The sequence below is a fragment of the Carica papaya genome, chromosome 3 (genome assembly GCF_054855325.1).
Source record: "Carica papaya isolate Zhongbai chromosome 3, ASM5485532v1, whole genome shotgun sequence".
Lineage (NCBI taxonomy): Eukaryota > Viridiplantae > Streptophyta > Magnoliopsida > Brassicales > Caricaceae > Carica > Carica papaya.
In genome coordinates, this window is record NC_142311.1 from 990,804 (window position 1) to 1,012,906 (window position 22,103).

Here is a 22,103-nt window from a genome sequence, read left to right on the forward strand (position 1 = left end):
AATGCATTTAAGAAGTTCGGAAAGAAAGAAATTAGCCGAGATTGAAAAAAAATGTTTAGAACACACCAAAGTAGCGAGTTCACTTTCAATTGCATCAATTGTACAAGCATGTATCTCCACATAACACTTACAAGCTTCATATATATATATATATATATATATATCTAATAACATAGCAATCAGCTACATTAAAATATTTGCAGAAGAGGACATGAAAGTAGACCACACAATGAGAAACACAGGCAGCTGCTCCGCTTCTGGCTTGAAGCACCAACTGGATCACAATTTTATTATTGAATGAAAATCTAACCTTCCAGATAATCGCAATAATATTCACATTTAGATGCTTTCTTCTGTTCATGTAAAGATTAGAGTAAAATTATTCTAAGCATTTAGTTTATCCATCATGAAACTCTTACCATAACATTTCAACTAAGCCAAGCCTGCCCGTGTCTCCCACTGAAGATCTGCGGAAAACTCTGATAATGCAGCCCGAGGGTCACCATTTGAAATTGACAAATAATATTGAGCTGTTCCATCATCAACTTGCATGCTTCTCCTCAATGAATCGATTATTCTTCTCTTGGCTTGCCCCGAGCTCCGCCTATTAAACAAGCAGCCCAAATTTTTGTCAGGTTTACCATCCAGATATAGCACCGCAACTTCCCTTTTTGCATAAGCATCCAACTCTACATAACATGTCCCACTTATAAGAAGTTCTGGATTGTTTATGGGAATTAACAATCTCTGCCTTGAATATATGCCATGATCGCTCATCATGTTATTTAAACGTTTTATGTCCATAACCTGCATTTTTAAGCAGAAAACAAAAGATTTATAGATTTTCTTTTGAGCAGCAGAAGTTAAAACACTAAACATGTCATGATTTTACTAGGGTAAAGCACGAAAATTTTTCTTTGCAGTCAAGAAGTGGAGAAGACAAATCAAAAGAATAGGGGACAATGAGATGGGTATTTTTCCATATCTGAAGAAGTCAAAATGCAGAAAACATCATGGTAAAAGGAAAAAGAAAATAAATGCAAAGACACAATCTGCCATATCTGCAACAAAACCTCATGCTATGAATATCTTTTATCTTCTGCGTAACCATAAAGTTTGAAGATACTCATCATAAAGACAATTTTCATAACTCTTTTGGGTTCAGTTACCAGAAAACTCAAACCAATCTTCACTTTAACAATGATTTTAAGTAATGAGGAACCAGACGTCTAAAGTACAAGAATGCTCTGTGCATTTGCAATGTTGGTTTGAATGATAGGCTCGACCCTTGGTCATTAAAAGAAAGCTTATATAAAAGTATAAACAATAAGCTTAATTGTGATTTTCAATCTTCATCCTAGTCATTTCTAATCTGGATTTTGCTCAGAAATATTGCAGAAGATATGCAAATAATTCTAAATACAGACAATTCATATAAGCTCCTTCTTCTTGTACCCTATTGCGGATCAGAACAATGGAAAATCAGTTCAACTAAAAGTTCCACAGCTTCCATTTCCTAATCATCAACTTTTCCAATTTTCCCACCAGCCAAACAGAACCACATGCTTTCTAAAACTGTGTATCTAGGCAGTCAATTGCTAAATTCCCAGGCACAAAGAAAACCCAAAAGGCTAACTAAAAATTCACATTTTTATGTTACTTTTAGTTAACAACTAATTTAGCTAAACCTAGATTAGAAGCTACCCAGATTCCAATAATGATTGAAAAATAAAAAAAAAAATAAAGCTTTTTCACAGTTTCCCAGATAATCAAACATCTAAATTTCAACACGCAAACAACAAATTTAACAAACTCTCACACCCCTTTGTAATTTTTCTCACCCCCCAAACATCTAATTCCCAATACCTGAACTGAATACTTGACCGCAAGGCTAGCCACGCTGTCCCCACGCAAAATCCGATGCGAGATAGCAAACTTGCCGATCCCATTATCCCTCCAGAAACTGCTAGACACGGGCTTTCCCACCACCTCCTTGAGCCCCCATGGAGCCATGAAAGCGCTCACCATGATGGAATCATCGGATGCCACTGAGTTCCAGACCTTGCACACACTGCTCGCCCGGGCAAGGTCGGGGACGGAGAGCTTCTGGAAGATGAGACGCAGTGTGTCGCGGCACGTGAGAGCCGTGAAGTGCGAGTTGATCGGAGATATCGTGTCGGTCGGTGACGTCTCGGCTGGCAATGGCATGTCGGTGGTGAAGAGAGGTTGCGTTAGGGACTCTGCATCGTCGTTTTGGTCACAGCAGCAACTCATCTTATGACAACTCGAAAGATAATGTGTGGAGTTTAAGGACTGATTTTATATTCCGGAAATTAAAATTGTATTTTATTTTTAATTTTTTCTCTTTAGTAAAGTCAACGGAGTCAATAGTTTGACCCGCTTCAAACTTGATTTCCCGCTACTCCGTCCATGTCTCTATATAAAGAGAGGGAGAAAGGGAGTAAGAAGGAATCGAGATGAAAGGGATAAACAGAAGAAAAGAAAATGGAAGGGAAGAAAGACCAGATCATTTTCCTCGACTCCAGGTTCTGTACATTTACTCTCCTCTTACTCAGTAGATTTTACTTTTGCGATTCATTCACCATGAATTTGGAATCTGCAAAGCTCGCATCTGTTTCTGACATCGTCATGTTAATTCGTGACATTGATCGTGCTGTGTGAGAGGAAAGGATCATCCTCTTTACCATCAACTACAGAGACCGAGTTCACCCCACTTAGTGAGTTTTCGTCTAGGGTTTAAAATTTTGTCGTTATAATGGAATTTACACATCTTGTTAATTGATTTAAATATGAATTTACAGAAGAATTTGAAAATAATTCTGAATTTGTTCCAAATTTATCTTTAACAGAGATAATCTGTCCTTTTGGTATTTATATACCTTACGATTTATAGGGACAGACTGGATCCTCTACATTAGTTATAATTATACTAGGTGATATATTATTTCAAAAGCTAGAACGTATAGAAAATAGAATAACTGTATTTTAATTTATATTATTAAGCTTGGATCTTGTTATATGCAGGTTAAATTTTGTTTCAAAGATATCAGGGAAAAGAAAAACTGTATAGGCTAATGATTAGTATCATGAGATATATGTAGAGTTAAAAAATGAATCAATATTTAAAAGATCGTTACAAATTTTAACTTTTGTAAAGAGTACTTCACATCTTTATTATTTCATCCATTTAATTGTAAACAGTATTTTTAAAACTTGAAAGTTAAAGTTAAAAACTGCTACAATCAGAATATAAAATCTTTTTCACACTTCTTCAGCACCTAGTGCAACACCCAACTATTCTTCCTTGGAAACCATTACAGTATCTAATCTGTAAAGATCATTGATCCAAAAAGATACAGGAATTTAGAAATGAACAGCTAAGCTGTTCTTCCCGTTCAGAATAGGTGGGTCAATTCCTTTCCTTAGAACTGTGCTTGAGAGTTTCCTACCTCATATAGCTCAACAGTCAATTCTTTTGGTGTCCTTTTTTTTAACCTACCTATATATCTAATTGAATGATAGCCACCCTTGTTTGTAATACAGTGCTTCCTGTATTTGTAGGTTTTTGTTTAGTTTATTTCTGCTAGTATATAAGCAATCACCTGCTCCTATTTATGAGTACATAATCAGCTGTAATCATATCAACTTCAATAAGTGAAAAATATGAAACAAACTTTCTGCTTCACAAAATTGATGCAAGATGCTAGGTATAGGCAATGGGTAAATGTTTACGCAGTGAAAAGCTATAATGTAAAGATTGTTTTCCCTTCAACAAGGAAAAGGTAAAACATAGGAAAGCTTCATTAAGAAAATACTTTAGATGAACTTCTTCACAGTGGAACACTTGTACAACAATCGATACATTTTTCCACTTCTCTTAATTTTTTTTTTAAGGTACAGAGGGTAGCCCAAACAGTGAGAATTAAAAGCAGCAAAATCAAACACTCTAAAAAGGGGTTAATTTCATCCCTAGATCTAAAATTTATCAGAATTCCAACCTGAAAAAACAATAACCATCCAGAAAAGGAAAAGAAAGTGTCAACCAGCCCATCCATGACCAAGCCCATACGCATCCATGTAGCCAGCTGCATGAACATGATCATGACCAACATGGTGATCATGACTACCATGAACATGATGATGCTGGTGGTGATGATCACCGCTTTTTGCTTCATCAAGCATCTTTTGAATATGGTCAGGTATGGGCTCTTCCTCAACCTTTCTAACAGATTTTGGTAAAGAGGTCACAAATTGAGCAATATCCTCAGCTAGCTGATTCGCACCATCGTCCTGAAGTACCCAAAAAAAATGAAAAAGAAAATCAACTGCCTTGCAATATTTGGACAGTATTCAAAAGAACAAGTAAAATAAAAATCCAAATTATAATTCTATTAAGCTTTCAAGACATTGGAATACAACTCTTTGTGACAAAATCAACAGAAAAGATGCATATTATTGATAATCCATTTCTATTCAAAGACATAATGTTAAAGCCACACGTATCTATCATCTAAACTTACAGTCCACTCACCTTCATAGAGTATATACATGCATACGCTGCCTCAACAATCAAGGAGTCTCAACTTTAAGTTTGTGATGACAAACAGGATAGCAGTTCTCTTAAAAACATAGACCTAAGATCAAATCTCTGCTGCTCCATGCATTACATGCTAGGTTAAGCTAAGCAATTTGTTCTCTTATGGTACATTTAAAATTATTTCTTTCACTCACCAATCAAATAATACCTAGTGCTGTGGATGTACATGGTTATAATCTGGTTAACAGTATTCTTAAGACATAACAGCAACAACTCATGCTTAAATTTTGTTAAGCCATTTTCAGAGAAGAGAATGATTAACAAAATAAATTCAAAATGCAGTCCAAAAATATAAGATTTCCACTCTCAGGTATACAGTGAAAGCAAATCAACAGATTCAGCAATCTATAAATCCTCACCTGAGGCCACCGGCCACCAGAATGTGTTGCAAATTTTGCCTGGGGAAGTGCCTCAGCAACACGTTGCCCCTCCTCACTCCACTCTTTGGACCAATCACTTGACCAGATCACTTGCATTGGCATATTTTCTATCCCATCCGAGCCACCCCATTCTGCTACATCAAAGCTGTAATTCAACTTCTTCCCCATACCCACTACCGCCTTCCTCCCATTCCTTCCCTTCAAAAGGATCCTATGTGCTTCCATGTCTGAAAAAGGAATGCTCTTTGAGCAACACCAGCTTATCAGCTTCCTATAGGCAAAGGATAAACTCAACACAGCCTCACTAATTACTGGGATTTCCAAAACCCACAAGGGCAAAGCTGCAGTAACTCCGGTATCAATGAGAGTTACACTTCTAATCGACCTTGAATTCTCAGAAATCCAATTTGCGGCCATCCCCAAAGCTGAATCATGTAAAATCAAATGAACAGGAGCTAAACCCATTGTCTCAATCACTTGCCCCAATACTCTCCCCACCTCTTCACTGCCCAATTCAATAGCTTGGATGCTCTTCCGATTCAAAGCCCGAGCTTGCATTATCTCCTCATATGGAATCTGTCCAGTTTCAATCATCTGATCAAACGCCCAAAAGAATCCTTTTTCTTGAATCAAATTATTGACCTCCTTAAACTTCCCAAGGAGCCCACTGGGGCTCTCTTCTCCAGTAACCATCACTGATTTATCCGAGAACCCATTTCCAGGCAAATCAATAGAGACTGCGTGAGCCCCTTTTGAGCCCAGAGATCGGATCATACTGCGAAAGGCATAAGAACTAAGACCCAGACCATGAATAAGCACGATATTCTCCGACCCAAAGGGACCATTTTCAGTGACAAACACCTCCATTGGCAATTGATTTGGGTTTGTCTGGACCTTGACGATGCGACCATTTGAATAGTGTCGGCGAAGAGAGGCTGGCAGTGACAGAAACCAGGACTTAGGGTCTTGTGGGGACGAAAAAGAGGAGATGGTGATGAAGAAGAGAGTAACCAGAGAGGCAGTGACAGTGAAGTAGAACCAGAAAGCGAAAGGGCTTTGCGTTTGGTGTTTTACTTTCTGCTGAATCAAAGTGGGGTCTTGGGTTATGTTTTGTGATGGTTTTGGGCTTTGCTCGTTTTCTTCTTCCGTGATTATCGCCATTGACAAGAATTTGGAGTTTTCTTCAGGATAATTGTATTCACTGTAAAAGCAGAGCTCAAGGCTTTAAAAATCTCTGGAGCGAAGACAGATTTAGACACATTCGCTGTGAAGGGTAAAGTAAAGCTTTTAGCTTGTAAAGCGGAGTTTAGGCTCGAAAACGACGACGTTTAAAGAACCCGCTTCTTCTTTCCCTCCTTCACAGTTCTTATCTTCTGTTCCTCGCGAACAAATTCAAGGTTGTTACCATGCACTCACTTCCATCACGAGCGATGCGTCCTCTTTCTCTTTCGTCGCCGACGCTTCCTCGTTCCTCTCTTCGTTTTTTACCTCTTCCTTCGATTTCAGTCTTCCACAAATTCAGAACCCAACTTTCATTTTATCGGAACTTCCCAAACACCCTGCTTCTCCCTATACGATGTTGCAGTTCCATCACTGCCAAGCCCTCTTCGGAGATTCCCCGGAAGCGATCAGAATCCGAACCGGACCACAAGCTTCGTGCTATTCGTGAGCTCTTCTCCAAGCCCGGTATCGGTATCGACGCTTATATTATCCCTTCTCAGGATGCTCACCAGGTTCAATTCGTTAGCCGTTGTTCGGATTTTTTAACTTTATTTAAGAATATATATTCAGTTACAGATGTACTTGCCTGAATCGATGGTATCATGAACTATGAGACCTTCTGGCTCAGATTCGACATCATTCTGGTTGATAATATTCAGTTGGGTCTCTATTAATTTCAGCATAATTCATTTATTTAGTTTATTGAGATTCGTAGTTTTGTGCCATTTCCATCAACCACTATACTGAAAAATGATTGCTTCTGTAATTTTTTGTTGTAGGATCTGAACTGATTGTCTGTAAGAGATGAATCTCTCAATTTCCCATCTTGAAATACGTTAATCATTGAAGCATGAATGTGTTTCATGCTATTGCAAGTCTCTCATACAAATTTTCTATTTTGCTTTTTTAAGTATAACAATTAATTATGAGCGTCCCAGTCAGGAATAAGTAATTTTTATTTTACTTGTCATGTTGAAGTCTAATTATATGTCATTTTGAGCCCAGAGTGAGTTCATTGCTGAATGTTACATGAGGAGGGCTTACATATCAGGGTTTACGGGTAGTGCGGGTACTGCTGTTGTTACAAAGGACAAAGCAGCTCTTTGGACAGACGGTCGATATTTTCTTCAGGTTCTTCTGCGGCTGCCTTCATGTTTAGTTTATTGCTACCACTTACTATGTGGTGTCTTGCCACTTACTATTTTCTTCCTTATCTTTGTTATCCCCTATAATTAGGCTGAGAAGCAATTAAGCTCTAGTTGGATTCTCATGCGTGCTGGTAATCTGGGAGTCCCTACTGCAAGTGAATGGCTAAATGATGTTTTAGCTCCTGGTGGCAGAGTTGGTATAGATCCCGTGAGAATTCTGAACCCTTTAGAGCAGTGATACACGTTTCTTGCTTTCATCCATTGAGCAAGCTATGGGTTGGCATATATGTTTTGGCTATTTGAACTGGGTTTCATGTTAAATGTTCAGAATATTTAGTTATTTATGATTTAGTCTACATTTCTTTGTTGAGATAAGTATATCTTTGTTGCTTCTTTTATTTTGGTTCTTATTTGCCTTGATCCCCACTGTTTAGCTTTTTGTTAATCCATTTATCTTGATTTGCCTGCTACCTCTCGTAAATATGGATTCAACATGATTTATCATCTACTATCTCTTTTATAATATGTAATTCTTCCTATTTCTTGATGCCATTTTAATTGCCTTTGATGTTTGTGAAGGGAGCAGTTTCTTTTTTCCTCTGATGCTGCGGAGGAATTGAAGGAGGCCATAGCTAAGAAGAACCATGAGTTGGTTTACTTGTTTGGTGTGAATCTTGTGGATGAAATATGGAAGGAATCAAGGCCAAAGCCTCCAAAGAAGCCAATTAGAGTACATGACTTGAAATATGCTGGTCTAGATGTAGCATCAAAGTTGTCTTACCTGAGGGCTGAACTTATGGATGCCGGTTCATCTGCAATTGTTATATCCATGCTTGATGAAATTGCGTGGGTTCTAAACTTGGTAATGCTTCTAACCTACTTTGCTTAGCCGAGTCTTGTTACAGAAGCACAATTGCCTGTATAATTTTGAATTCTGAGTCTCTGACTATCTATGGATGAATAAAAGTTATATTGCCTTTATGACATACTTGAATATCAAATGAACTTCCTTTCTGGAATAAAGTTGAATTATAGTTTTAATCACCATTTCAAATTCGTGTGCACCCTGGGCACAAATTCACCTTGGAAGCAGGAAGGCTGTCTCAGGTAGCCCCTGTGTGTCATGGTGCAGCGTGATACCCTTCCTGGCTTCTGGAAGTGGGAGGTCAGAATCACAGCGCAGCATGATACCAGCCCAACATGGTTGGGTCGGTAGACTTAGCCCTGCTGTAATTGCTGCAGCAGCCAGTAAGCTGGTTTGGAAAGGTCAACCCCTGTCTTAATTGCGGGAGCAGCCTAGGTTTTGGTGGGTAACACTGCCGGGTGGTCAGGGAAGTCCGAGGGGTTACCGGAGGCGCCAAAGTCATAAAGTTCTAACTTAAAAGGTTTTCCCTCTATGGGAACTGGTCAAGAGACCATCCCACCCTTATTTAAAAAAAAAGTTTTAATCACCATTTCAATGATGTTTCCCGATTTTGTTCATAAAATTCCAAAACCAAATGTTATTTTAGTGTTTGTTTTGCAGAGAGGAAGTGACGTTCCACATTCCCCTGTTACGTATGCTTATTTAATTGTAGAGGTGGAGCAAGCAAAACTATTTGTAGATGGTTCTAAAGTCACCCCAGAGGTGAAGGATCATTTGCAGAAAGCAAGCATAGACTTGAGATCGTATGATTCCATTCTTTCTGAAATAGAAAGGCAAGTGCGGAGGTCTTTTCCTTTTTTTCTCTCTCTCACTGGCAGGGGAAGTTGCAAAGAAGTTGGTTCTTCTTCCATTTTTTTTGTTATAAAAGCAGCAACTTTCTTTCTGTTTTCTTCAATGGGTAGAATGCATGCACAATTATGATAAGGATGCTGACCAGCTTATACTTTGAGATTAAGATCAACCCCTATTCATTTTTTATTGTGCAAATTGGTTAGAACACTGATGTAACTACACCAATATGTTTTCTTAGTCTGATACGTGAAAACATTTTTGAACTTCTTGTAACATTCAGCTTATTTAAATGACCATGGAACTCTTAACATAGCTTCCATTTTCAGTTTGGGAGCACAGGGAACCCAACTTTGGTTGGATACATCATCTATTAATGCTGCTATTGTCAACACCTATATGTCTGCATCCGAGAAATATTTTGGACAACTTGGGAGTAAAAGAAGTAAGAGAAAACAAGGTGCCTTTAATGGGCAATCTGGAGGAACCAATGGAGTTTACAAGGCATCCCCAGTATCTCTGGCAAAGGCAGTGAAAAATCCAGCTGAATTAGAAGGGATGAGGAACTCTCACCTAAGGTAATCAGTTCGTTTTCATGGAAACTGACTCTGTATTGATTAGTCTCATTTGGCTACCTATACTGCCTTTTCTTGTATGAATCAGTACTTTCGTAGAACAGTACTATGTCTTAAATGCAAGTTTAAAAGAGATTATATGTGGGTTTAACTTCTTTATGCTTACAGTTTGACTTAAAAGGCCAGAGTAATTTTTGTTTTTGCTAGATTTTGCTTAAGTTGTTGAGTTTTATGTTATTTTTGTTTTTCTATATACTAATGCTTTCTTGATTTCTTTTCCTCATGATGCATTTCTCTCCAAGTGGATGAAAATGACTAAAACAAAGTAAAGAGAAGTTCTTACTTGCATCGATAAGTGTCTTTACCGAAAGAAAAAGTTACTTTTGTCCATGAATGTGACTACCAGATGGTTTCTGTTCAAGGGTGAAGTTATATTTTGTTTTTTTCTGTTTTAATGTAGCCTTTTCTCTTTATATGGCTAGATGTATCCATAGTATGTTTTTGATGGAGATATTCGAAGCAAATAAAGTTAAAAAAATTTCATGGAAAAAAGAGTACATTATGCTCTGTGTTAACTTCCAGATTAAACTTGTAACCAAGAGCATGATTATAGTCAGTGTTGGACATGTATGTCGTCCTCTGTCAATGAATAAACTCACTAGTTTTCTTTTGAGTAGGACTTCTCTCTTAAACTTGAGTGGAAAGGTTTGATTTTCTTTATGAATTATATGGCTTTTTGTTGCTAATTATAGTTTGGTCACTGTAAAATCTATACAGAGATGCTGCTGCTCTAGCACAGTTCTGGGTTTGGCTGGAAGAGGAAGTCCAAAAAAATGTGAAGCTAACAGAAGTAGATGTTGCCGACAAGCTTCTTGAATTTCGTTCAAGCCTGGCTGGTTTCCTGGATACAAGCTTTGATACTATAAGTGGTACCTTTTTGTTCTTAACCAGAAACTTCACCTGAGCTTTAGTTTTTCTTGGTTCTATTAGCATTCAAGGGCTTTTCTACCTTTCTTGAATTTTGCAAGAGAAATGAAACTTCGGAGTAGAAGTTGTTTAGAACTCATCAGTGAAGACTGCAATTTCTTGGAAAAAAATTTTCCGAAAAAAATTGTTGATCTTGCATATGATATAGTGAAGACTGAAACTTCTAACTGCTCTGTTGCTAATTGAATTTATAATTTGGCGAACACCAATTCAGAAATTAGACACATGCCAGTTTCCTTTTTCTATGTTATTCTCTTTGCTAGGCAAGTAGCTGTTTGGTCAGATTGTCTTCATTTTTTAATTAGATTTTCACTAATTGGAATGTTTAATATATGACTTTTTATTTCTCTTTTTGTCAGTTTTCTAGAATATACAAGTGAGGATATATGCGAACAGAAAATTGTATATCCGATCTGCTCATGGTTCGGATGACCTTGCAGGGTCTGGTGCCAATGGTGCTATCATACATTATAAACCTGAACCTGATACTTGTAGTGTTGTGGATTCAAAAAAGCTCTTCCTACTGGATAGTGGAGCTCAATATGTTGATGGAACAACTGACATAACCAGGACAGTGCATTTTGGTGAACCAACTAAACGAGAAAAGGAATGCTTCACCCGTGTTTTACAGGTTTTACCATCTTTCCATTCTTTCCTGCTTGTTGGATGTGTCACCCCATCATCTCACTTTGAGACCCTGAGGTGCATGGTATACAATCCTAGGTAGTTTTGATCAAATTAAGAAAGGAAATAAACAATTTTTTATTTTGAGTTTATAGAACAGTTACTCTATCCTTGATTGATGAAATATTTGCCCAAAACGAGATCCTTCTCTCTCTCTTTTCCTGTTTTGGTATCTTGAAAATATAAAAATGACATAACAAGTGTTATATTAGCAGGCCAACCCTGCATGCTATAACAGCATAAGTTACAACCATTCTCTGGATTACTGATGCATTATTGTTCGTAGATCATCGCCTATGGAGTAATGATCCCACTATGGCCTTTGGAACTTTTACTATTCTGCGCATGTTAATTTACATTTTTGGGATATTTTTAGCAGAGAAGTAAATATTATCACAGACAACAAAGCAAAGTGCATTAGCTGAGGATAAGAAAGGGAAAACAAATGGAAAAAAAGAAAGCAAAAGAGCAATCTAAAATTCAACACAGAGCTTGTGTTATCTTGTTTTCTCCAAATTTGGATACTTCAATATTTTTTTTAATCAAATGTGCACTTCAGGGTCATATAGCTCTTGATCAAGCTGTTTTCCCGGAAGGTACCCCTGGTTTTGTATTGGATGCATTTGCTCGTTCTTCTCTCTGGAAGATTGGACTTGATTACCGACATGGTGTTTATCCTAACTTTACCATACAACAGATATTATTTCTACAAAAAATTGCATTTACATGCAAATTAATTCTGATTCGTTATTTCCTTCTTCCATGTGATAGGGACTGGGCATGGTGTTGGTGCTGCACTTAATGTTCATGAGGGCCCTCAAAGTATTAGCTTTAGGTATGGAAATATGACCCCTTTGCAGAGAGGCATGATTGTTAGCAATGAACCTGGCTATTATGAAGACCATGCCTTTGGCATTCGGATTGAGGTACCATAGTTACTGAGCTGCATGTTTTCTTGGTTGATGAGCAATGTGCAATTCTAAAGCTTTATAGTCTTATTTTCTTCGTGTGGCCTTTCATATTTGTCGATGATTTGGGTTCTGTTGATGCTTGATTTTCTTCCTTGCCAAATGATCAAAACTTATGTCAATTTTGTTTTTTGCTTTTTTCATTATTGCATTGCATAGTAGCATGTTAATTCTAGGTTTTCATCATCGTGCAGAATCTCCTGTATGTGAAAGAGGTTGACACACCAAATCGTTTTGGGGGAATTGAATATCTGGGATTTGAAAAGCTCACATTTGTCCCCATTCAGGTATGCTAGATATAACGTGAATAATGTTTGACCAGTCCCAGATATGATCTCTATGTTTCTGCTAAGCAAAAATCAGTCACAAGGATGTTATAATTGGCCCTCATGACGAAAAGCTGAGACTAGACTTTAACCTCTCCTCTTATTATGGGTTACTATTTCCCATGCTCCCTCAAGGTTATTTACGATATATACCGAGTCTGCCAGCCCTTGCTTCTCATATTCTCAGAGAGGTATTCTTAGGCTACTGGAACATATCTAAAACTTTGTATAATTCATTTAAAAATTTACATTTAATTTAATAAAGAGAACAATTTTATTAGATAATAATAAACTTTGTGCTCACATAGATTTCTGGTGGAATTTTCTTTGAGCTTGACTTTTATTACTTTGCTAAAATTCCCACCATCTTATTAAATTAGATGTGAATTTTCAAATGAATTCCATAAAGATTATTGATTTGTTTCGTAGCCGTAGAAGCAAACCTAACACACTCTTTGATAGAGGGAAATGAATTGCTTATTTATGTCAAACAAAGCAAATTCCCCTCCAAGGTTCAAATGAAGTTCAAACTGAGTGAAGCACCATTAGAACAAGATATAACTGAAGTTCCTAAGGAAATGATGATATCCTGTTATTCTCCAAGAAATATACAGAAATGGAAAATTCGGTTGAGTTACTTGAGGAATTTTTCAACATATGAATCCATTTCAAACTTCAGATTTTATCAATTATTGAATAATATCAGTGCAAGAATAGACGGTCAATACCTCACACCAGAAATGTAGAAAAAGCAACCCAAATAAGCTAATTCCTTTTTAGTGTTTATTTCAATGCATTTATGGGGATCCTTACGTGTTCATTGTATCTGATTTCATTTTACTGATAGTTACTCTCAAACAGCGATTGCTTTATATATGCTTACATCCTACAACTGCTTTTCTGCTGGTGGTAGACTAAATTGGTTGAGTTTTCACTTCTCTCTCCTGCGGAGATCGATTGGGTCAACAGTTACCATTCACAAGTTTGGGATAAGGTTAGTTCAATTCTCCTGTTTCTCTCAACCCTAACTCAGAGCAACTCTGCCTGTGTGCTTAATCTTCGAACTTTTTAAAAACCTTTAGATAGACAAATACTATGTTTGGAACAAATTAAGAAATTTTGTGGAAGCTGTTTATAAGTTCACATATTTCTAAGTATGAAATTTGAAATGTTTTTTTCAATTTCGCATGACATTCTATATGATATAGCTCATTTTCCATAATTTATGTCTTAATCGAATCGGTTATAAATTTATAAATGAATTCCATCAAAATTTTGAATTTATTCTAAATATATACATAGAACTTTGCAAAAGCGGTTTCTAAGCGCTCTTCATGTTGATGAATGCACACAAAGAATATATATCGTTTCCCGGCTTGCTTTTGAGTACGGAAATTATGACTGCCATTCCCTATGTTAATTCAGGTTTCGCCATTGCTGGATGGTTCTGCTCGAGAGTGGCTCTGGAACAACACGCGGCCGGTTGGCAAATGATGATTTCGCTCCTTTTATCCTTGCCCTGTATGCCCTGCTATTCTTTCGCACGTTGTGTTTTTAGATAAGTTGTACATATTTGGGGAATTAATGTATTGCTGGTCGTACTTTCACCCAACTCCCTCCCCCCAAACCAAAAAAATAAATATCTTCTTGTAAAATCTGTTATTTAAAGTAAGTACAAGAGCAGCCTAATCAGAAGTAAAGTTTGAGCAGCATAATCGTAGGATGTTAATATTTTAAAATTAATAACGTTAAAATTATAATATGACGATTAAAACAATTAAGGTATATGCAATATCTTTTCAGTTTTTATTTTCAAAGTTTACATGTATTTATTCATTAAAGTGGGTGCGAAGTGTCAATTTATATAATAATTAAAAAAGAAACAAAACAGTTTTTTTTAGGAAAATTAGAAATAATATTTTTAACATTTATTAACTCTAATTTTTACTATTGTGGTTTGAATTAATTTATTTTTTAAAAAATAAAATAAATGTAAATTTAAAAAGCAAAAATTAAAATATGCCTCCATAAACAGAAGGAAATCTCATTTTCATGATAAATACTCGAATGTATGATACTATTAGACTCTAAACACAAAATAACTTAAAAACATCCACTAAACAAATTGGTGCTTACATTTATAGTATTATAAACCCTGTAACACTTTCCAGCATTTTTATAATATTATAGATCCAGCGACGCTATTACATTTATGATATTATAATTATTCATAAGGTACTTAGCTAGCCGACTGGGGCACACATTTCCAATCTAATTAACTTGTTGGTATGCTTTCGTGGAGATCAACTATTTCCTCTCTGGCTTTAGTCTAAAAATAAACAGGAGGGAATAAAAAATATTCAAGGTATCATTTTTCTTCATTGTCATTTAGAAATCAGTTTCAGACTGTTATCTGGAGATGATTATAAAGAATACCTGATTCACTTTATCTTATTTGGAACAAGAATAACAGTGAGACATATGAGGATGCGCCACCCAATGTGCCGCCTTCCCGATCTTATCATGTTTGTAAGGACTTTGGGTATTTAGCTAAATAATTTTTTTTTAAGGATACAGCTAAATAGATTAACATCCAAATCTGCACAAGATTAATAGAATGTAATCAAAATCAAAGGTAAAATCGTAAACCTCATAGCACGGATCTGCACCGAGCATGTACACGACAGAAACTATTGGTTTCCTGGGATGTTATTGCTGCAGTGAATTCAAAGTCCTTTTCTGGTTTCTTTTACCATTGACTCTCCTTTCAGTTGGAAAAGAAATCATTATAATCCTTGTGGCCTCGGATCAGATGTAGAAAGCTCGGTGTACATTTTGGATATTGTATCGGCAAAGTACTCCTTTGCCTGAGGCCTCTTGATCTGAAAGAAAATTAGAAGTCAGAACTAGTGTAGTTACCTGGTTATGATTTCATTTTGCCAAAGCCCTCATGGCTTAAAGGGCATAATGCTCATTGTGGAGCTCTTTTGAGCGGGTTTTTAGTTCCACTAAAAGTTACTGGCCGACGAGGCAAAACAAAAGATTTTCTTTGGCTCCTCCTAAGCTGATAATAAATAAAAGCAACGAAGTATACCTTGAACGTTGGAGTGAGAAGCCCATTCTCCAAAGTGAACGGTTCAGGCACCAAAGTTACAGCTCTAGCAAACTCAAAACCCCTCAGCTGCAGAAACAATTACTTGTAACAACTGAATGAACATATTTGAGGGGGGAAATAAGACAATTTTTAGTAGAAGAACAAACCTGAGCCTCCCTTCCAGCATTGTCCATATCAGCTAGAACAGCATTTCTTGTTCTTGGATCATTGCACAACTGTGCTAAATTATCGTACTGCAAAATTGCAAGCAAAGGCAACCACAGAATTGTCAAACTACCCTAGCACTAATTAATTAAATTACCAATTCGGTCCTTTTCTAGATAACCAGAAAACCTAATTGTAAGTAGCAATTATCTAGAAGCAACATAGTCATTGAAAATTGATAATTGTGGATACTAGGGATGCATAAATTTTATTCTAATAAAAGAATATCATTGTTAAGAATATATAGATGCAACATTTACAGCTAATGTGCTTGAAAGAGCTGCTGAAATGTCTTTCTAACAAAGTATCATGACTAACAATAAATCAGTGATAAATGGGCAATGCAACAGGAGGCATGAACTAGTGGAATCAGTCTGTCATTTTTTACCAAAATGTATGAATATTGTTGACAGTTATAGCAGAGAATAAGAGAATATTTTCTGGAGCAAGGATAATCAAAGACAGAATTTAAGAAAAAGGCAGAAAAGAAGACCTTGATGCCCTCAGTTGCAGCCCAATCTCTCAAAACATCAGGGTCTACAGCAACTACAGCAACCAACGAGGAATTTAAGCTATCACCTATGCAAAAACTTAGTAGTTAGAAAATCAATCATGGCTAGGAAGTTTAATGTACATAATGTGATGACTTCTCCCCACCATATATGAAACACTGAGCAACAAATTTGCACTTGGCATACACATTTTCGATCTTCTCTGGGGCGATGTACTCACCCTGTGCCAACTTAAAAATGTTCTTCTTCCTGTCATGATAGAAACATAGAAATACAGTAACTAATACAACTATTTTCACAAATGCACCATTATCTCAGAAGATTAAGACAAAAAGAACCCATAGTCAGGACCTATCAATAATCTTGAGGCGACCTCCAGGTAACCATAAACCAATATCTCCTGTATGGAGCCAACCATCTTCATCAATTACTTCTCTCCTATTCAATTATAAGCTGTCAGTCGATTGGAGATACATTGCTATTATTGGAATCTAGAGAACTTAAAAGTTTAGTACGTTTGAATTTCATCTTTATAGTAGCCTCGAAAAATAATGGGCCCCCTCACACAGATCTCGCCACGGGGATGAGGCTGATCCTCAGAGGTGTAATTCATTTCGGGAACGTCCACAAGCTTTATTTCTAAAAGAGGAAAAGTGAACAATGTTAATGGTCATAAATTAAAAATGGCTTGAAATAGATTAAAGCATACAAAAGAAATAACGTGATCATCAGAAATCAAAAGTCTGAAAGAACTGCGACATATATAATTATCATTTTTCTTTATATCGAACAGAACATCCAAATAGTAACACATACATCTGAACAGTTTACAGTGATTGTTTAAGAGCAATCATAACCAAGAAAGAAAGCCAAGGATCAAGATCTCATGCCAAAAGTTGCAGTCATCAATTTAACATATAAATTTAGCAACACAGCTACCTAGCACCCGAATCATATGGAAAGCATAAAGATGTTTTTAGCTTATATTATTATCTTTTGCACATTATTTTTGGTGGTGTTTGCTGCAATTTGGACTCTCTTCATATGCAACGTAAAGTTATTACATTCTCAAAATAAAAACTCACCGCAGGCTGGATTAGGAGAGCCAACATGACCAGATAAGTTATCACCCTCATCCATACAGCTTATGATGCAAGAAGTCTCAGTCATACCATATCCTTCAGCCACTTGGCAACCAAAGCACCTGTGGAATAACATTTAATTGTTGTTACTAATACACATAAGAGAAAGAAAAAGAAAATGAGAAGCAATAATGGCAAAATAGATTCATTGGAAAAAGAACTTACACTTTCAAGAAGTCCATCACATCAGGTGACAAAGGAGAAGCACCAGAAGCCATAAAGCGAACTCGTCCACCAAGCTTCTCTTTTATTTTATTAAAGACCAATCTGTCCCACATTGGAGATGGAGTCCGACCTATAGAAATTATATGTATAAACAGCAAGAGTGAAGTTGCAGACCTACTTTCACCCATGAAGTCCAGAAGCCAAGGAAAAAACTATATCCACAAAACCCCTTCCTCTAACAAAAGAAAAAAGCAATTCTAATTATTAGAAAACTACCATTCATTATGGCTTGCTTCTTGGAATTGTAAGCCGCTCTAAATAGCCTTTCCTTCAAAACCCCAGAATTCTTTACAGCATTTGTTATTCTGCAATAGTGAGCCATATACAGCATGACTGAACAATCAGATAATGAACTAATTGTGGAGCAGTGAAATTATTTTTACCCATCATATATACGATTATATAGCCTAGGAACACTAGGAAATATTGTTGGTCTAAGAGCAGCCAAATCATCCATCAGTTTGAGATTGTCCTGCAAATCAACAAGACAATAGCCAGAGCAGCATAGTTAAGAAACTATGAAACTCACTAATATACAAATAATAGCAACACAACACTAACATAAACAATCGACACTAAGTTATTAAGCAAAATGGTTCCCAGATCGTTTAAACAATAGAGTAAAACAGATGTCTAATACACTGACCATTAGGGAGAAGTCTACCCTATGTTTTTTTTTTCATCCAATCAATGATTAACTACTTAAAAACTCTTTAACAGATCTTGAAGAGAAAAATATTCCGAGATAACATACCCCCTGATAGAAACCCACAGCAGTCCCAAAGTAGATTGCCAAAACTTGGTTACATCGTTCATAGATGTGTGCCAAAGGAAGATAGGATATGTAACTGTTAGATGAGTGGATATTTCAATCAGAAGAGATCTTCGATGAAAAGTAAGATAATAGTATTTTTTCTAGAGAGTGACAAAGTCAAAGTATGGAACTCACATGTCTGAAGGATAAAATTTGACTGAGAGGCTGAAGCCAGCAACATTTGCAATCAAGTTTGCATGTGTCAATACAACTCCCTTTCAAGAGAAAATGAGAAAAAAAAATAAAGCAGTGATCTTTTAAAAATAAAAAAGGAGTGGCAGAAGCATCACAGAAGTACTTTCGCTGCAGAAGCAGAGACAAAAAGCTCAAAGTATGCTACTCTCACCTTTGGAGTTCCTGTGGTACCACTGGTATAGCATATGGTTGCAATATCCTCAGGCTTAGGGGGCCAAAGAGGCCTCAGATTACTGCGGCCCTAAAATAAAACTATTAGTGAGGCAAAGTTCAGCAAAGCCTCGACACATTTGAAGATACGAACTGTCAAGAAAAAATGGGCCATAGTTGCAATCAAAAGACCAACTGATCAACGATTGCTAGGCTAACTACAGAATAGAAATCTCTCTCAGAAACATTCTAAACAAGTAACAACGGCAGATACCTCACTAAGTAGTTTGAGATATGACACTATTTTGACTCCTGATGTTGAGGGAAGTGAGGGTAGATGTTCATCAACGCCTCCCACTACCTGCATTTTGAAGAATGCAAGAAGTAGATGTTAGGTTCCTGAGCCTTAACATCCAATATATTTTCAGTATGACTGCAAAATTTATAGAGGTATAAGTACATACCACTATAAGGCGTACAGATGGAATTTCTGATATGAAGGTCAACAGCTGCAAGTCCAAAAAGCAGTGTGGGACATAAGACAATTTCTAACTGAAACTTATACTTCAATATGATAACTTAATGGATAATGCAGAAATGAAACAATTTCTAAGAATTTCCCGAACAATTCTGGTTTCTACAAGCAATCTACTGAAATAGAAGACTGCATAGATAATGAATGGTCCACAAGCATTCGTGCCTGGTCGGAGACTCAGAATAGACAACAGAAACCACTAAACTTTGCACAAAAGATACTCATTTGAACTCCATAAAACATTTGCATCTTAATGAAAATAAAAGCCTCCCCCGTAAACTGCAAATATATTTTGGTATATACAATTGGAAGACCTAAGAATCAGCAATTAAGTAGTGCTCTGCACTGGAATCCCAAAATTTGTTAAAAAACTATAACACCCAAAATGGTAAAAAAGATAGTCATATCAACTGGCTCCTCACAGGAAAATGTCATTGTAAGTTATTACATGCATGCCTGTAGAAGACAATAGTGTAAGCGCTAACTTGAACCATATGGAAGAGTTTACACTCAGACTACCTTGAGTACTTGTCAGCAACTAAGTTCATGGATATAGAGAGTCTGATATGGAAGAAGTTAAGATGCATCAATCTTCCTACTTAACAAAATCAGCTTGGAGCAAATTATACTTTGGTTCAAGCTCATCATCACAACCTATGCTTTGTAGTGCCGTATACAGCTATAGATGAGCAAGACAAACTCACAGTGTTTAAAGTCTGTGGGACACAAAAAATAGTCTGAACATCAGCATGATTGACAACATATTTGACAGCATCAGGGCCTGTGCATATAAATATGATGGTTACAGTTAGCAAGATTACTATATATTGGTGATGATCAAACTTCATAACATACCAAGAGTGTCGTATAACGGAACGGAGATGAATGAATATGCAGAACAAGCATGATCCACAATCAGCCACTCTGGTCTATTAATAAAATAAAGCCCAATGCAAGCTCCCTGTATCATGAGCGGAAAAATGTTGAGATCATATCTCCAGTTGAAAAAAGCAGAAATGGCCATTTCATAGTAGATAAAACTTTAAAATAAAATATCATCAACAATCTTTAAAAATAAATCATGGCCATTTCAGACGCGGTTCTTGAAATGAGTTAGCTCAGATAAATCCTTGAAAAGTAGCAATGCAACTTTTATATAAGTAACTCACTTGGGGCATCCCATGATACTGAAGACCAGAACCTATTGCTTCTCTAGCCGTCGCTACTTCTCCATATGTCATCCACTTGTACCTTCAAGTTTAAGCCATATAACATGATTTCACGTCAAATCTCTCTGAGAAACAACCAATCGACATAAAAGTCAGGCTTACTTAACCTACATATAACTCACCCTCCTACTGTTCCATCCACCCGAATTCGTGTACCCAAGTACTTGTAATCACGGTAGGTTTCAACTGCATGTCTGTTGTCGCAGAAATTTTAGGCACACTTCACTATCATTTAAATCAAACTTACAGAGAACAAAGAATTAAAAACTAGAGTATGAATAAGTACACAATAAAGAGAAAGATTAGTAACGTAACGAATTAATAAAGTGGATAAAGCAATAAATGATGGTAGAGATTCTCACACAAAGTTATCGTGCAATGTCCCGATTTCTGGATGGTTAGGGAATCTACTCACAAGATTCAAAGGCGACCGCGCAGATCTACCATGCAAAAGAGAAACACAGTTCATCTATGCACGGTACTACGACAACAAGTAAAATTGTACATATGAATTTGTGATTTTAATATCCGGAGCACATATATGCTTAGATATATTAATGAAAAAATACATACAAGGAAGAAAATTACCTATAGACATTCCATTTCCCCGAATTCAATTTCTCCGGAAGAATCACACTGTACTTTTGAGCTACAAAAGCATTCGAATCATTAAGAACAATTTTGATACACAAAAGAAGATACATGTTCAGTAAACCACTTCTGAATTAATAAAAAACAATTAACTAAATGAAAAGCATCAATCACTTCAGCTAATCAAAGAAGATTAATAATCAACCAAACCATAATCACGTGGATAATATAGATATACACACGCCCGCTAACGTGTACAGATGCGAACAGAGAGTACCGTTAAAAAATTGCGAGGCGGTGAGATTGCGGAGAAGAAACGAGTCAGAATCGTCGGTGGAAGAGGGAAGAAGATGCGATTGAATGGCCTTGAGACGACGCTGAGCGGACGACTCCATTGAATTTTCCCGGGAAAACGGCTGCTCAGATGAATTTACCAGAAAAGAAACCGATGAAACGAGAGGGAAAAAGTTTGTTAATGAAGAGAATGGATCGCGTTTCCGATTTTGAAAAAATAAGAACGGCTTTTCTTAAAATAAAATAAAATAAAATAAGGTAGCAGCTAAAGGGCACGCATTTCAGTGTAGATTACAGTTGGGATAAGACTCGCGAGTTTCGTCGTCTTTATTTTTCTTTAATTTTTTTCTATTTTTAAATATATTTTATATTTTTCTAAATATATTTTTTGTTTTTTATATTTTTTAAATATTTTTGAAGCTCAGGCCGCCAAGCTAAAATTCAAGCTTCAAATGGCTTTGTATGTCGTAAGCGTT

At 36.5% G+C, this 22,103-nt stretch overlaps 4 protein-coding genes across 5 annotated transcripts; 1 reads left to right on the forward strand and 3 right to left on the reverse strand.

The window, feature by feature from the left end:
* Window positions 1-41: 41 nt before the first annotated feature.
* LOC110815524 (peptidoglycan-binding LysM domain-containing protein) lies at window positions 42-2,419 on the reverse strand. Its single transcript, XM_022043352.2, has 3 exons — window positions 1,867-2,419; window positions 420-807; window positions 42-274 (listed from the first exon to the last, which is right to left on the reverse strand). The coding sequence occupies exons 1-2, from the start codon at window positions 2,272-2,274 to the stop codon at window positions 433-435; spliced, it is 783 nt and encodes a 260-aa protein (XP_021899044.1). The 5' UTR covers window positions 2,275-2,419; the 3' UTR covers window positions 42-274; window positions 420-432.
* A 172-nt stretch (window positions 2,420-2,591) lies between these two features.
* LOC110815322 (Metallopeptidase M24 family protein) lies at window positions 2,592-14,321 on the forward strand. 2 transcript variants are annotated; one of them, XM_088214863.1, is made up of 13 exons: window positions 2,592-2,738; window positions 7,225-7,350; window positions 7,456-7,575; window positions 7,954-8,229; window positions 8,893-9,065; window positions 9,411-9,659; window positions 10,434-10,585; window positions 11,084-11,274; window positions 11,887-11,995; window positions 12,099-12,253; window positions 12,490-12,582; window positions 13,535-13,615; window positions 14,047-14,321. In XM_088214863.1, exons 2-13 carry the CDS (start codon window positions 7,249-7,251, stop codon window positions 14,113-14,115), a joined length of 1,770 nt encoding a protein of 589 aa, XP_088070989.1. In that variant the 5' UTR covers window positions 2,592-2,738; window positions 7,225-7,248; the 3' UTR covers window positions 14,116-14,321. The 2 variants fall into 2 exon arrangements, with proteins under 2 accessions (XP_088070989.1, XP_021898770.1); XM_022043078.2 differs by lacking the exon at window positions 2,592-2,738 and adding an exon at window positions 6,405-6,731.
* On the reverse strand, window positions 3,800-6,159 carry AXR4 (alpha/beta-Hydrolases superfamily protein). The gene is made up of 2 exons (XM_022043079.2): window positions 4,978-6,159; window positions 3,800-4,311 (listed from the first exon to the last, which is right to left on the reverse strand). The coding sequence occupies exons 1-2, from the start codon at window positions 6,157-6,159 to the stop codon at window positions 4,060-4,062; spliced, it is 1,434 nt and encodes a 477-aa protein (XP_021898771.1). The 3' UTR covers window positions 3,800-4,059.
* Window positions 14,322-14,971: 650 nt separating the features above from the next.
* LACS7 (long-chain acyl-CoA synthetase 7) lies at window positions 14,972-21,935 on the reverse strand. The gene is made up of 23 exons (XM_088214864.1): window positions 21,611-21,935; window positions 21,331-21,391; window positions 21,105-21,182; window positions 20,865-20,936; window positions 20,683-20,764; window positions 20,369-20,474; window positions 20,218-20,294; window positions 19,443-19,487; window positions 19,253-19,339; window positions 18,980-19,069; window positions 18,769-18,848; window positions 18,574-18,667; window positions 18,203-18,291; window positions 18,036-18,124; window positions 17,760-17,889; window positions 17,538-17,656; window positions 16,968-17,091; window positions 16,804-16,890; window positions 16,598-16,701; window positions 16,434-16,519; window positions 15,883-15,969; window positions 15,716-15,802; window positions 14,972-15,503 (listed from the first exon to the last, which is right to left on the reverse strand). Exons 1-23 carry the CDS (start codon window positions 21,726-21,728, stop codon window positions 15,408-15,410), a joined length of 2,088 nt encoding a protein of 695 aa, XP_088070990.1. The 5' UTR covers window positions 21,729-21,935; the 3' UTR covers window positions 14,972-15,407.
* Between the last annotated feature and the right edge of the window lie 168 nt (window positions 21,936-22,103).